We start from the raw sequence: 16,443 nt of genomic DNA on the forward strand, positions 1-16,443 counted from the left end.
AGCATTAGTTCAAATGATGCCTTCAAATATTGCACTTGGAAATATATATCATGTATATCTGAAAAAAGATTTGCATCAAAAGGGAGAAAAGAAATGGGGTGATAGCAGGTGGGGGAGTGGAGTCAAGAGAACATATATGTAAAATAATGCATATATAAAAAGTATATATGTGAAGATACAATATAATAAGATAAATATAATATATATACTTTATATTATATTTATATAATTTATATATAATATAAATATATTTATATAATAAATAAATATAATAAGATAAAATAAGATATAATAGCTTGATTGTATCCTGATAGAAATGACCTAATATAGAGCACAACATTGGTGATGTTGGAGATAAAAGGGAGAAAGATGATAGTGGTATTGTTGAATTGGTATGAGAGAAAGAAATCTAGTGGGAAAAGAGAGGGTCTGGCTTTAGAGGAGTATCTGGAAATATTATACTAGTTTGCTAGGGCTGACAAAACAAAGGACCACAGACTGGGTGGTTTAAACAACATATATTAACTTTTTAAAGATTGCATTTATTTATTTTAGAGAGAGGGAGAGAGAGCAGGGAGGAGGGGCAGGATGAGAGCGAGAAAGAATCTCAAGCAGACTCTGTGCTGGGCATGAGGCCTGATGTGGGGCTTGATCCAAGGACCCTGAGATCATGAACTGAGCCAAAACCAAGAATCAGCCACTCAATCAACCATGCCACCCAGGTGCCCCTAAACAAAAAGAATTAATTTTCTCACAATTACAGAGGCTAGAGGTCTGAGATCAAGATATCTGCAGTTTGGTTTCTGGTGTGACCTCTCTCCTTGGCTATCAGGACTTGTCCCTGTGTTTTCAGTCTGTGTTATCTGTGCCCTAATCTCTTAGATACCAGTCTTACTGGATTAGGGTCTACCAATATGGGCCCATTTCACCTTAATTACTTCTTTAAAAAGGTAAAGTCACATTCTGAGGTACTGGAGTTTACAATTTTAATATATGGATTTTGGGGGATATAATTCAGCCCAAAACAATCATATATGGTATCAACAGGAGGGTCATATATACAGATGCAGGTGTTGGCGAGTGAAGCAATATGGTGATAGGAGTCTATGGAATTATGGTTTAAATTTTCTAGTGAAATAATAAGCATATAAAGCGTTGGGATGCTGAGGTGGTGTTGGAAGTAAGGGACAGGATATTTATAGAGTGATTGCTTGGTAGCAGTAAGGGCCTGATTGACCTTTGTGGTCATGAATTTAAACTGCAATTAGTCATGTGGCTGTGTATTTTCCTCCAGCTAGGTTTAGCTATGTAATTGAGGGACTATAAGGACTGGGCATGACATTTGATCTAGGGAAGATGGGAGAAAAGACAATAAGGGAGTAAGAGATGGTGAAAATATAGTTGGACCAATGGACTGGAGATTCTGGTGAGGTTGAAGGATAGTGGGGTCTCTATACCAAAGGGAGTGAGCTGGAAAAAGAGTAGGTGATAGTCATAGAAAAGGATGTTTGAAATTGAGATTACAGAGGGGTTGCTAAAATTGCTGTGCAAGGCCTAGCGTATAGCCATGTGAGTGAGTATATGAGGTGGGGCCATATACAATGTCACAAAGGAGAAATGTTCAAGGAACTAAAGGGGTCAGTGTGTCAGAATGATCATTCTTGAGCTCACTGGGAATTAAGACAGGACTACTACCATTGGGAGTGACTGTGCTCCAGGAGCTAAAACCTTTGAGAAATTGCAGGGTGGGGATGAAGTTTGGTAAATGACAACAAAAATGAAGGCTAGTTGGTGACAGGCTGTCAAAAACTAGAGGTTTTCAGAGATGTGGGAGAGGAATGGTCTAATGGCAGCAATGACAAGCTAGGAAGGCCAAGGAAGACTTGACCTTCAGGATCTGCAGTACAATGATGGTGGGAGAGAAAAGTCATCTGCGCCTCTTGTGTGGGCTTCAGGGGACACAGAGTCCCCAGGAAAAAGACTGATTTCTGTCAGGGGAAAAAAATGATGGGCACATTCAGAGAAGAGGTTGGGGTTATAGAGGAATTACTGAGGGTGCATTGTGTTTTAGGAGTAGGAGAGGGGTGTGAGAAGTGAACTAAAGGAGAAATGAGGTCACAGCCTTATGGGGGTTAATATGCAGGAGTTGAGGGTTGTTGTGGGGATCTAGAAGTTCTTTTGGTGACTAGCACAAATGGGGTTAAACACCATTATTAGATGAGTTCTGGTGGATTCAATGCAGTTAGATTCAAGATAAATCTTGAAGTCTGGGCTACAGGAGGGTGTGTGTGTGTCTGGGACTTCCTGTTTACCCCAAGTGATGTGGGAGTTCTCTCTTATACCTAAAACACTGGTCCATACAGTGTTCCATATTATTCCTAGGAACAGAGATCATATAAATCTGTGATGATACAAAAACATGGTCTAGGAACTACAGTACACATTCAGGATAGGACAACCCCTGGGGAAGTGGAAGGTGAATGGACATGGGGTGAGGGTTAAGGGAACCTAAATTTTTCCTTACTGTTTTTATTCTCTAAAAAAGAGTAAATATAATCAAATGTTAACAATATTCAAATCTGAGTTGTGGAAACACTGGTGTTTATTATATTTAATGCCTGGGCCACTATAGATATTTAATAAATATTGTGTGTTGAATGAGAGTGGCTTTCTGCTTTAAAAGTTTCTCTGACAAACAAAATTCTTGAATTAACACAAAATGCTACAAGAGCATAGAAAAGGGAATAAATAGAGAAAGGTGGGGAGGGTCTGAGAAATCCTTGTGAAGAGACTGGGTGCTGATGTATGGAGAGTATCTTTACCACGATACACGAGCCATATGGCAAATATGGGATACAAGCTAAAGACATAATCCTATCTTCATCTTACCTTAATGTTCGAAGGTTCTGGGTGAATATCCAGAAAGTGACCTGGAACTTTTGGTCTTTTCAAGTAGCTATTGGATCCTCACTTTCCTCGCCCAACATGGACACTGGGTGGTGCTGCTGTCCAAAATTTCTTCTCTATCATGGACATTATTACCTCCATATATAGACTACTGGTACTTAGGTAGTCTCCTGTGGGCCAAGCAAAGTGCTAAGGATTGGAGAGATTAAGATGATCCTCCAGTAGATTCTCCCGTGATTACCCTACTGACAACTACCATGTTCAGTGTCTGAGAAAATTGAAAGTGTGACTTTTACATAGGACAGTACCACTATTACAGAAATGTTCTGCTGTGGGGGTGAATGACTCTGAACTGCCCACCCTCTCAAGGAGCTCCCCTCCTCCATGACCTAGGATCAAGGTCATGGAGGAGGGTCAATGGCTAAGGATTAGAACAGATGCCACTGAGCATTACTGGCAAACCATTGTTTGGTTATCCTGGTGTACTTAGGTGCTATGGCTATAAAAAGCCAGTTCCAGATGTTGGAAGATAACTGGGCAAGAAAGAAGTCTTTGTTTATATTCAGGCTCCAATTATACTGGAAGAGTGAGTGAACTTGGGAAGGAGGAAGTGGATCCTTAGCAAGAAAATAGTGGGAGAGAAGGGGGAGGCAGGCAGACGATCCCTCCGCTAATCAGAGAAGGCTTGGGCAGTGTCTGGGGAGGTTGCTCCGGTATGATGTCATCAAGACACTGAAGCAGGGGAGAGGTCCTGAGAAGAGGGAAGACAGTGGACTCCAGCCTACAAGACAAAAGCCCCGGGGTTGGCGGGTGAGTGGGGGACCGTGAAAAGGAAGGCCTGGGATCTTTCAGCCAATCAGAGATGGTTGGGGCGGGGTCCGGGGCGGGGCCTACTTCGCGATTTATAACTGCAGGGTGCCACGCGGGAAGGTTTAACCTCTTCCAGTGTGTGGAGCGGCATTGGTCCAGCCGTTGTCATTTCAACCGTCTTCAAGCCATCAGGTGAGGACCTGCGGTCCCGGCGGAGCCAGAAGACTATGGGGACAGGAGGGCGCAGCGGCTGCGGGGCAGAGTGGGTCGGTCTCTCAGGAACTGGTGGGGCGGGGTTGGGACTGGCGGTTTCTAACTGCACCTCCTGGAGAGTCTGCGCCTTTGTCTGCGGCGCCGCCTTCTGTGCGTTGCCGAATCCTCCACCGGTGGGTCCTTAGAATGACCCCCTCAGAGTGGCCTGTCCGCGGTGGCTGCATGCCCGAGGCTGAGTGGACGAGGAGTTTGGGTGCTGCCGGGTTTGGGCCCTCTGGAGCTGGCACTTCCCGCTCTCCCTTCCTGTGGCCAAAAGGTGGGCTGTGCGCCCAGCAAAGATGATGGTTATTTTAAAATGTAAGCAAACTGCTCCAGACAAACATACCCATGTGCCCAGCCTTTTATGATATTTGTTAGTCCCTGTATCCCTACCTTGGAAATTGGCTTCTGATCCCTCATCAGAGGAGGGTCGTAGGGTGACCTCGATGGAAGGGAGGCATAATCCGGATTTCTGGCTGCTTGTGGGTCTCTCCATTCTACTCTGGGCACTAGACCTCTTTTAACCTCTACCAGGGTGGGGCCAGGCACGCGCCTGAGAGCACTGTTTTCCCGTCTCTGGGGTCACCTATTGTCCCTTCTTGACAAATCCAGAATGCTCACAGGGCATCTCATCTCCTAACTTTTCCCTTTGCAGAGAAGATATTGCGAAATAAAAATCAGCTCTGTTTGTTTATCCCGTTCTGCTGATCTGATCCTAATTAGCTGTGTCTTCTTACAGCATTTGCAAACCAGTGCCATAAGGAGCTGGTATGAGACATGTAATTAGTTATGATCAGATTAAATACCTTCCCTCTCTTATTGTGGCTATTTAATCTACTGTCTTTGGGCAGATAAAATGGAAAGAAACTAGTACAACTTTTTAACCACGCATTTTGGTGTGCTGCTCATATCCCCCAGGAGAAGTGCCCCCCCCAACAGTAATTGACTAGAAAGTGAAGATGCTCAAAAAGTGCTATCTCCTGTGTCAAATTCATCAGCTGGTTAAACCCAGTCCTTATTTTTTCTTCTGTCTCTATCTGCTCATGTGTCTCTATCACCTTCATTTTACCTTTGCTCTGATTTTAAGAGTGAGACATATTGACTCCAGTTACTAAAGCATCTGGTTTCTGGTACATCCTGATTCGGTGGCATTTACTACTTATCAAAAATAGGGTAATGACATGGAACAAAAAATATTCTAATAAAAACATTTCTAAGATCTGCTGCTTGTTTCCTGTAGAAAATCAGCAGGTAGGGGCGCCTGGGTGGCTCAGTGGGTTAAAGCCTCTGCCTTCGGCTCAGGTCATGATCCCAGGGTTCTGGGATCGAGCCCCGAATCGGGCTCTCTGCTCAGCAGGGAGCCTGCTTCCTCCTCTCTCTCTGCCTGCCTCTCTGCCTACTTGTGATCTCTGTCTGTCAAATAAATAAATAAAATATTTTAAAAAAAAAGATAATCAGCAGGTAAAATACACACTAACACTAAATGTGAGAATTTTGGCTGTTACTCTTTAGTCTGACAATAGTTCTACCAGATAGATTTGTTAAATGTTTTTTTTTCCAGCCTTTCTGTAGGTCAAGATGAATGATAAGCCAGATTTGTCTGAAGTGGAGAAGTTCGACAGATCAAAACTGAAGAAAACTAATACTAAAGAAAAAAATACTCTTCCCTCAAAGGAAAGTAAGTCATGGGAGCTTTCTTGTTGAGATAAACAATGGTGAAAGTTGATAGGTTCAGTAAATAAACTCTTCTTGTAAATTTTGCCACAAAGTAAGCAATAATTCAAGTACCAATGTATTTAATGCATTATCTAAAAATATCAAGTATTTGCTTCTTACCTGGTTTATATGAATGGTTCTCACAAAATAAGCCCTAGTAATAATGGGAGAATTTTTTTAAAACTGGTTTTTTTGGTTGTTGAAAAAATTACTAAAAGCCACATTAAAACCAATCTTGGGATATTGGACTCAGTATTATAAACATCTTAGTTTTGTCCAATTTTTGGTTATTTGCCATTTTATACACCTAACAATTTGGGTCTGTGATCTTCTCCCTAAAGAGCTATGTAAACTTTGTGGTTTTGGCCTTCTCTACCTGATGACAAGATGAGGTAAAAGAGCCACTTTAGCTCTTGGGTATACTCTGGTCTCCCAGGGATCAAGGGATCAATTTTGCCCTCCTGACTTACAGTCTGCCAGAGAAACTCCAAACCAAGGAGTACATTTTTTCATGTCAGCATTATTTATTTATTATTTATTATTATTATATTATTATATATATTATATATATTATTATTTACTTATTTTTCATGTCAGCATTATTATTATTTGAAAGTTCCAAAGTTAGTAAAAATTGCCTGAAATGGTATATCTTTCTAATTGTATAGGGATAGATAAATCAGAAGAAAATGCTTCAGTTTCTCTTCATTCTTAAAATAATATATGGAAAAAATGGCAGTATCATAGATTTACCTCTTAAATGGGAAAAAACCATGTAGTTGATGTAGATTCTAATGAATATTCAGGTAGTATACACACACACACACACACACACACACACACACACACCTGTAAGCAGGTATGGCAAACTTTAGTGACTTGCAAATGTGCTTTTGGGGAAGAAACTGAACTTAATCTTGGGAAAATATCTTCTTAATGATTTTTTTAAATGTTTTTTTCCCCCAGCTATCCAGCAGGAGAAAGAGTGTGTTTAAACTTCGTAAGATGGGAATCTCCTCCCAAGTGCAGTTTTCAGCAATGCTTGAGTGTCATGGTTTTGGGCTTGTTTTTGTTTTTGTTTTGTTTTGTTTTGTTTTTTGGTAAACCTATGTGCTTGTAGAGGTTTTAGGCACCTTCTGATACTTCACACTCATACTCCCTGGCTAAGAAGTCAGGAATAGCCAATGTTCCCTTATATTCATTTTTAAACTTCCATTGGTACATAAACTCCAGCTGGCAAATGTCCATAATCTCACCATTGATGACCTTTGTGTGTGAAGTCCTTCTACCCCCTAGAGGATAGGCTACTTTTCAGCTTCCACAATGGGTGTCTCCATTGCTCCATTGCTCATGAAGGAGCATGGGTTTGCAGCTTTTCATAGTTTATTTTAATTTCTAATGTTGCAATAAAATAACAAATAAAATCAATATGTTAAGGCTCCTGTGGTTCGTTCCTAGTGGTCTTCTAAGGAATGAAAGTACCAAGGGTACTCTTTTCAGCCAAACAAAATGGCTGCAGGAAAAACACTTTGGCAGATTATTCACATGGAATAGGCTCTCCACTGTCCAGGTGCAGTGGGTCCTGACTAAGTGATGCTAGGTGCTTTTTCCTTAGAGTTAGAAGAGGTCATGTGGACTGGCCCCCTTATCTCAGAAATGAAGAAATGAAAACATCTGAAGTGATGATCTAAAGTGAATAAGAGCTGGAATTCTAGCTGGGCTCTGTTGCTTTCTCAAATGTGCTTTTAAATTTAGTGGAAGATGTCCAAGGCTGGTGATAGATGCAGAAGGGCATTGGAGACATATGCTAGCACACACTGTGCTAAACACATCACATATTACTATTGAGCAGAAACTCAGATATCTAATACCTGCTGATGACCCACAGCATTGAACATCTCGTCTCCTTAAAATTTATGATAGAGAGAGGTAGTGAGAGAGGAAAAACAAGCACAGGGGAGTTGGAGAGAGAGATGCAGGCTCCCCGCTGAGCAGGGAGCCCCATATGGGGCTCCATCCCAGGACACTGAGATCATGACCTGAGCCAAAGGTAGATGCTTAATGACTAAGCCACCCAGGTGCCCCCAAAATTCACTATCTTAATAAGCCAAGTATTTGCTATTCATGGTGAGCATAAGTGTTATGGACTGAATTGTTCTCCCCTACCTCCAAAAAAATTCATATGTTAAACAGCTAACCCCCAATGTGATTGAATCTGGGGATAGGGTATTTAGGAGGTAATTAAGGTTAATTGAGGTCCTAAGGGTGGGGCACTAGTCTGATAGAACAGTGACCTTAAAAGAAGAGGAAGAAGCACCAGAGATCTCTCTCCCTGCCATGTGAAGACACAAGGGAGTGACCATCTGCAAGACAGAATGAGAGTTCTCAGCAGAAACTGATCCTGCAGGACCTTGTTCTGGGACTTCTATCCTCTAGAACTATGAGAAAATAAATTTCTATTGTTTAAGCCACCCAGTCTATGGTATTATGTTATGACAACTCAAACTGACTAATACAATAAGGAATACATATAAATCGGCAAGCTCTGATACCTACCCTTAAAAAACTCTTTCATCACTTAAAATTTTTAAGAACCAATCACCTATAATCCCACCAATTAGAAGTATCAACATTTGATTGTATGACAATCCAGACTGGTCTATTAATATTCATATATTTTCCTACAAAAAGCGATTATGCTGTCTATACCTATTTGCAACCTCAAGTATTCTCTTACCATTCCTTCTAAGGGCTAACATCCTTAAATAATCACTGGGTTTACAGGAAGTGGATGCTGTTTTCAATAACATAAACTTCAGTAAGTGAAACAGTAGTTGGGTTAACTCCGATTAAATGTCAGTTAAGTAACACAGTCACAAGGCTTAGCATAGCCAGAAGATCTGAGAGTTTGAAGTAACCACAGTGGTCATCAATACCTTACCTCTTGCTTGAAGTAATTATCTGGCAGAGTCACTCACCTTGCTCTGACAGGCTGCTTATACTATGCCCAAACCTGCCTTCCTATAGCTTCTATCCAATAATCCTAGGACTTCATGCTGGAGACCCAAAAAATGTAGTTGTTCATTCTCAAATATGTGAAGTCAGCTGTTGTATGCCTGCCTCTGTACCTCTAAGGCTTCTCCTGATGACATTTCCCTTATCCTTTGAATCTAGCTTACGTGAATGGGGAACATCATGGTTGCTGATGTGCTCAAGTTTGCTCATGATGAGAACACTTTGCATCCTGATTCTGTTACTCAATACACTTGCTCTCCTTTCAACATTGCTATTTGCAAATTTGAGAAACGTACTGTATACATCCATGATAGATTCAGCAACCTCTGCATTTGCATATAATTTAGGCTGCATTTGCACAAGATTAGGATTATTTCAAAGGACCTGACAGAAAGAATGAACATTGTTGGTGACCTGGGATTGGATAAGAACGCATTGTTCAGTTGCATTTGTTAATAATAGTTTCATTAACATTGATTCTATCTTGAGCAGTGTAAGTGTTAGGCTGAGATGAGAGGTACATGGTGGCAGGTGAAAGATTTAGCTGCTGAGTACTCATACAGACATGAGATGGGAAAAACAATTGCTCACCTAGAGTAGTTTTATTCAGCATTTCTTTTCTTTTCTTTGTTTAAGTAGGCTCCATGCACATTGTGGAGCCCAAAGCAGTGCCTAAACTCAGAATCTTGAGATCAAGATCTGAACTGAGATCAAGAGTGGGACACTTAACTGACTGAGCCACCCAAGGGCCCCACAGCATTTCTTAAATATATATTGTGGGGCAACCCTTCTACTTACTAGATTCAGTTGCCTAAAAAGAGCCGCAGTTTCCCCTTAATAAGCCCACTAATAGTAGGGATTGAGATTTAGGGCCCTGAACAAACAAGGGAGGGAAAATATATCACACACCTATTTTTTTCCTCAGTCTCTAAGGGTGAACACCCAGGAACACTTACTGGTTCATACTCATACTTATTACCTGCTCCCACTTTAAGCCAATGGCTGTGGTTTAGGGTCTGCAGGTCTTTCATTGGCTGAACCAGTAGCAGGTGGGCTTGGGCTACTCTGATTTGGTGTTCCTCTCATCCCATGATGCATAACTGCAGGTTCTGAATCTTTGCATTTTATTTTTTTTTAAGATTTTATTTATTTGACAGACAGAGATCACAAGTAAGCAGAGAGGCAGGCAGAGAGAGAGGAAGGGAAGCAGGCTCCCTGCTGAGCAGAGAGCCCGATGCGGGGCTCGATCCCAGGACCCTGAGATCATGACCTGAGCCGAAGGCAGAGGCTTTAACCCACTGAGCCACCCAGGCGCCCCGTGAATCTTTGCATTTTAAAAAACAAAAGAGTATTTTTTTTTTAAAAAAGCGTAGACCAGGAAACAATAGAATTGGATAAATCTGAGTTAAACTAGTTACTTCAGTTCTAGGAAACTTGAAAAAAACACTATTTTATGAGCTTCCTGATTTAGCTATTTCTGTACTGTGTTTGGATGCTCAGTTATTTATTTAAATGGATTCTACAGTGGGGGTAGTGTTGAAAAATATACGTATGGGGTATTTTGTTTTATGAATAACGCTTCCTCCAGTTTGATGCTTATAATTTACTATTTACAGCCATAAAACTGTCTCTTTTATTTAAAAAGTCTTTTCTGTAATGTGACACCAAATTTATTAATAATAAATTTATTTATTAATTTAATAAACTATTAAATTATCACAAATAACAATTATTATTTATTAATTTATTACTTATTGATAATATTTGAAGTAGAAGTGGGACTTCTCAGAAATTTGATTAGCATACGTTCTTCAATAGGTTTTGCCATCATATTATATTTTCTTGAAATAAGAAATATCATTTCTGTATATGTTCTGATTTTGGAGATGGTGGTTTTTCCATTTCTTTCCCAAATCATGGAGAGTTCTTATCAGAACTAAAGACACTGGTTAGTAAGAAGGGTCCCTTGATTGTGGGAGCACTCTGATAACTATGTCATAGAGTTTCTGCTCAAGCCATAGTGGCCACCAAGCAGATTATGAATTAGAGGTGAAATGGCCAATTTGTGGCAAGTCATAGTGCTGGTGGTATAACTTTGGTTGGGAAGTTTCCACTCTCCCAAGGGATTAAAGTTGATGTTCCACAATATAGGTGATTTGAGTGATATATGTTTTAAAAGATTTATTTATTTGAGAAAAGAAGAGAGCTCATGCAGGAGGGAGCAGCAGAGGGAGAGAGAGAGAAAGAATCTCAAGCAGACACCCTGCTGATGGGGAGCTCCACAAGGGGCTAGATTTCACCACCCTGAGATCATGACCCAAGTAGATATCAAGAGTCAGACACTGAACCAACTGGGTTAACCAGGCAACCCTGAGTGATATTTTTTTAAAGTTCTTATTATGTGCATCTGTCAGCTGCTATTCTCAGAGGACCTTTTGCTCTTTTGCTCACAGAAGGCTGTGAGCGTCATGGATTTGTTCATCAAGGACATCTTCGAGCACATCGCCAACGAGGCCTCTCGCCTGGCCTGCTCCACCCAGCGCACCACCATCACCTCCAGGGAGATCCAGACAGCCGTGCACCTGCTGCTACCCGGGGAGATTGGCAAGCGCGCCATATCTCAGACAAGCAAGGCAGTCATCAGGTACACCTTTCACCAATGAGCTGCCTCGGGATCACCGGACCACCTTGCAAACCAAAGACTCTTTTCAGAGCCACCTCACTTGGCACAAAAAAGACCTGTAACTCTCCAGAGACCCACCAGCTCTAGCGTTTGGACCTGTGCCATTCTGCCCATACCTAAAACACTTTTGTTGTTTATGAAACATTACCAAATGTAGCAACCCTACTTTATCGTGTGTCTTTAGTGCAATTTGTTCCGAGCAAAATCATCGATTTATTTACTTTACCCACGTCGCATTCATTTGCTTGCCTAAAGTGCCGTCTTTCTGCCAGTTATTGGACCTGTGCCATTCTGCTGATCTTTAGCTCATTTGTACCATGAATGAAACATTATCAAACGTCACAACTCAACTTTAATATATGTCTGTAGTGCAGTTTGTTCCAAGGAAAATCAAGTTTTCCTTAACCATATTGATTTTCATGGCTTTCCTAAATAGTCATTTCTGTTAATTATTTCTCGAAGTCAGCCTTACGGGGATATTTTCATACTGCTATTTGCCTTTTCGCTTTCATTCCCTCACTAGTGCATGGCAGAATTTTCCAGAAGTTCATTATGTCTGATCCAGCAACAGATAAAATGCAGAAGTAGATGTAAGAACACATCTGAGTTCTTTAGGCCAGATATTAAAGAGATTTTCAAGTATCTGAAACAGTGTCACTCTCCACTCTACTTTTTTAGAAAGCATATGTTTCACAGGCATTTGTAATTTATATCAGCATGATGTGATGGTTTTTAAAAGTTATTTTAAAATAAATGGACTAAAATTTCTGTTCTAGTGTTTTGTTACAGTAAACACTGGCAGGTATAACTGGCACAAAAGCTCTTTAGCTTCCTATCAATTTTTAGAGGTGTAAAGTTGTCCTGCGACCAGAAATGGTTCTAGAGATTTACTCATTCCGGTGCAATGAGGTCAACTGAGAATAGTCTCTTTTCGGTGGTCAAGTTTTCCAAAACAATTCAATGCTGAATATCCATCAAAACTTCCAAATCATATTGCTAACTTAAGTGTACTTTATAGACTCCTCAGTTGACCTTGGCTCCTTGGACTAATGCAAAATTGAGGGAATTAGTGAGTAATCTTAGTTTATCTGGAGACTTGTATTGAATTAAATCTCACAAGTACAGCTAAAAAAAAAAAAAAGTGGGGGGGAGGGGGCTTTCAAATCACCATACTGACAGAAAGCTTTCTTCCTGATTCAAATAGTAGTGACAGTAGCATTTCATCAACAAACATGACATTGGGCTTTCACCTGAGGTGTATGTGTTCACGATAATATCTTTGGTTTTCTAAGTGTTTTAGGTGACATAATGGATCTAAAACATTCACACGTGCTGTTTTATCAGCTATTGAGATTAACATTTTTTTTTAATCTTTTGGCTGATTCACATAAATCATATTATAGATTTTCCAATAGTAAATCTTGCTAGCATTCTTGGAAGTAAGTCTCTTCCTCCTGGATGACTTCTTCTCAACATTATTTGGGTCCTTTCCTATGCTTATTCCTGTGTGTAATCAGCAACAGACTAGAGCTTGGATTTCTCATGACTTCTGCACCCTTGGCCACTTGCTTTTCTCAACTGTCCCCAAAGTCTTACTGTGTCCTGGGGGCTTCATTGTCTCAGAAGCAGCCCGGACCCAAGGCTTAGTTGGGCTCCCTCTGCAGCAAGAACGTGGACTGTGATAGAAGGCAAACCGGGGGCTAGTGGAGTGGGCTGGACCCCTTAATTAGTCTTTCCTTCACCTGTTTATGTCTCGGTGTCCAACTCTCCAGCTCCTCATATGTGAGGCACAGCTGTGCTTGAGAGAGCCAGTTGTGCTCAACCGTGCCTGCCCCCAACTAGGGCAAGTTCTGCATTCCAGGTATTCCCCTACCTCTGTTCCTTGACCACTCCAGCCCCAAGAAGCTGGATTGTACTTGAAATCCCCTGAAATTCACATTCCCAGTTTGTTTATTCCTTATTTCGTCCTCAAAGAGAGGCTGGCTACTCTTCCCAGAAGATCAGCCCCACCCTCGGCAGCAGATCATTGTCCAGCGCGTGTGTCAGGGTTGCAAAAGGACCTGATGTGTGAGACTTCTTTGTCTCTTCATAGGTAGGGTGACCATATCATTTCTTGTCCAATTAATGCAGATGGTTTTGAAGGTAAAGGGGTGCTCTGCATAATTGTGCTGGGACAGCAGGCAAAATCAGGACATGAGGACAGCCTTCTAGGAAAAAGGTCTGTGGATAAAGTAAGGACATCTCTTGGGGCTTAGGGATTTGCAGAGCATGAAGGTTAGTAGGAAAATGAGAGTGCATCACCTTTTTCATAATTTTTTTCTCTTCGAAGTGCTGGTGCCTTTGTTTTCTGGGGACAAGTAGTGTTACTAGGCTTCACTGACAGGGAAAGGAGACACACCATGGTCAGTGCATCTGTTTGGATGCTGTAACTGCTGTGAGCTAGTGGGACTAGGCTCTATAGCAAGAATGATTAAGGACACAGGTTTTGGAGTCAGAGTTGACCTGGGTTCACCCATCAGCTGCGCCTCTTATGAGCTGTGGTATCTTGGGTAAGTGACTTGACCTCTTTGAACCTCAGTTTCCTCCTCTGGACAATAGGGCCTACGAGATTGTTGTGAGGATTCAGTGAGAAAATGCAGAGTGCTCAGTGAATGGTTGGCCTTACCTATTATCAGTCCTGAGATTGATGCCCTCAGGCAGTTGGAGAGGTGTGGGGAGTGTGATTTGATGCCAGACAGCTGTGTGGACTTGCTCGCCTGGCTACCTTGGCCCTATCTATATGCTTAAGGCTGATGGTGAGATAAGGGAGGAGACTTTTCCTTCCTGAGCCTCTGTTAGTAAAGTTGCAGAGATAACACTGCTCTGAGCTGTGATGGGAAGTTGCTAGGGAGCCACTGGAAAGTGCCTTGTTACCTTGCTAGCTTTGGGCATTGCTGACTCAGGGTTTTGTTGGCAAGCTGTTCCTCCTCACTCCCATTCACCCACTCCCACTCACCCTCTCCCTATCCAAGTCCCATTCACGTTGCAAGTCTTGGCTCAGATCCTTCCTCCTCTGTGAAGATGACCCGACCATCCCAGCCTATAGTGACTTCTCCCTCCTTGAGCCTCCGTACCTCCAACTGTCAAATGGGTGTATTCTTTATAATGCCCCTACGGAAGGGCCGTGATTAGGGTTGAATGAGGGAATAGATGGAGCATGCCAGGTGCAGGGTCTGGTACAGGCCTATGGTGAGTTCCCTGCCTCTTTCTCTTCTTCCTTACTAACCACCCCCCGCCCCGCAATGTGTGCATCCTGGTCTTGATCAGATGCAGCCTTCTATTGGTAGTCATTTGGGAGCACGCCTATGTGGCAGGTGCTCTTCTGTGTATGTTATACACACACATCCAGTCTTTACCCTTTGCCCCCATATTTTCCTTATAGGACAAGCAGGCACAATTCCTTCTGTTGAGAAGAGCAAGGCCCAGAGAGGTTAGGTTATCTACTACCCAAGCTCGCATACCTACCTAGTGAGTGGCCTAGCCAGGAATCAAATCCAGTTTTGACTCCTATGCTAGATTAAGTTTCCAGTGAACGCCTGTGAATGGGTGGATGGGAGGATGGACAGAAGTAGAGACCAGGATAGGAGTGCCTGCACCTTTACTCTTACTTAGTAGAGGGAGACCTGCTTGAGAAAAGCCTATAGGTAGTAAAGATATAGGATTCAGCAGGTCCCCAAGCCCAGGTAAGGTCCCTCTTGGACAGGAAAAAAGAGGTGGGGGGAAGTGATGGGTCAGGCTAAACCACAGGGAATTCCATGGTGGCTCTAAGATCCTAAAAATTAGCAGTGGAGGAGGTGAATAAGCACGTGTCAAATGAGCCTCCTTTGAAGAGGCTTATTAACCCAGAAAGTTTTGAATTCCCTTGGAGTCAAAGCTGAGCATTTCACTCCAATAGAATACCAATCATGAGATCTATGATTAGGCATGGAGGTAAGCTCTGCTGCACCCTGGCATCAGGGCGTGATGATGGGGAAAGCCGAGGGGACTAGCCATTTATTTCAGCAGACCTCAAATGTGGTAGGACTTTAGACTGACCTGGGAACCCGTGGCTATGACCTCACACAGCAAGCTAGAAGGCTGGTGATCTGAGGCTAAAATGCAGGCTGAGGCCTAATCCTGCAGTCCTGGCCCTGAACACTCCAGGGTCATGGGACTGTGCTCAGCCAGGCTTCACTTAGATCCAGTAGAGCTAGGCCTCCTACAGGTGAGTGCTTCAGGGGTCTATGAGCTGTGTCTTTGGTCCCATCAGATCTTCCAGAGGTCTCACTCGGGTCAGAGGGGAGAAAGCCCTTCTCTGGCGGGAGCTCCAGGGTTTCCAGCTCTACCCTTGCCCTGGCTCCCAGGGATTAGGATTCAGGAAGCCCCAGCGAGGTAGCCTGGGGTATCCAGGTTCTCCCTCTGACTCAACAGGCCTGCCACAGCAGCATCCAACTACACTACCTGCTTCTATTCTCAGGACCCTTCCACCCCCCACCCCACCCCATTCAGGGATGCAACAAGTAGCAAGAAGCTAGGCTGGGTGTTGGGTGGAACAGAGGTCTAATCCTGGCTCACCTGCTTCCTGAACTGTGTGACAAGTGGCAATTGACTCAAGTTTCTAGTCCTAGGTTTATTTTTTGTCCACCGGGGATATAGACGGTACTTAACCTCATAGAGTTTTAGAGATCCATGAGGGGTATTATTGTGCCCCCCCCAACTTCCCAGAAGGGAGGAAAATCCACTGTCAGTAATGCAATAAAACTGTTAAATCTGTGGGAAGTCATCTATCTAAACTGTACAACTCATCTTGGAATGCTATTTTTTTTTGCCATTCTCTGCAACAGGATAAAAATTCTCTTTTCCCCTTAAGATCAGGGCAAAAAAAAAAAAAAAAGGAAAACCTGGAATTGCCACTTTCAAGTAATTTTCAGTTCTCCAGCCACAACATTTTAACCATGCTAGCCTCAAGAAGAGTCAGGAAATCTCATGTTTGGGTTTACAGCACAACCTGCATTCATCTATGCATTCATGCAACAAACATT

At 42.4% G+C, this 16,443-nt stretch overlaps 1 protein-coding gene across 1 annotated transcript; it reads left to right on the forward strand.

Moving 5' to 3' along the window:
- Positions 1-3,826: 3,826 nt before the first annotated feature.
- Positions 3,827-7,107, forward strand: LOC125092062 (thymosin beta-15A). The gene is made up of 3 exons (XM_047716321.1): positions 3,827-3,909; positions 5,531-5,647; positions 6,652-7,107. Exons 2-3 carry the CDS (start codon positions 5,548-5,550, stop codon positions 6,678-6,680), a joined length of 129 nt encoding a protein of 42 aa, XP_047572277.1. The 5' UTR covers positions 3,827-3,909; positions 5,531-5,547; the 3' UTR covers positions 6,681-7,107.
- The last annotated feature ends 9,336 nt before the right edge of the window (positions 7,108-16,443 follow it).

This window comes from Lutra lutra, chromosome X (genome assembly GCF_902655055.1).
Source record: "Lutra lutra chromosome X, mLutLut1.2, whole genome shotgun sequence".
In the NCBI taxonomy this organism is placed as follows: domain Eukaryota; kingdom Metazoa; phylum Chordata; class Mammalia; order Carnivora; family Mustelidae; genus Lutra; species Lutra lutra.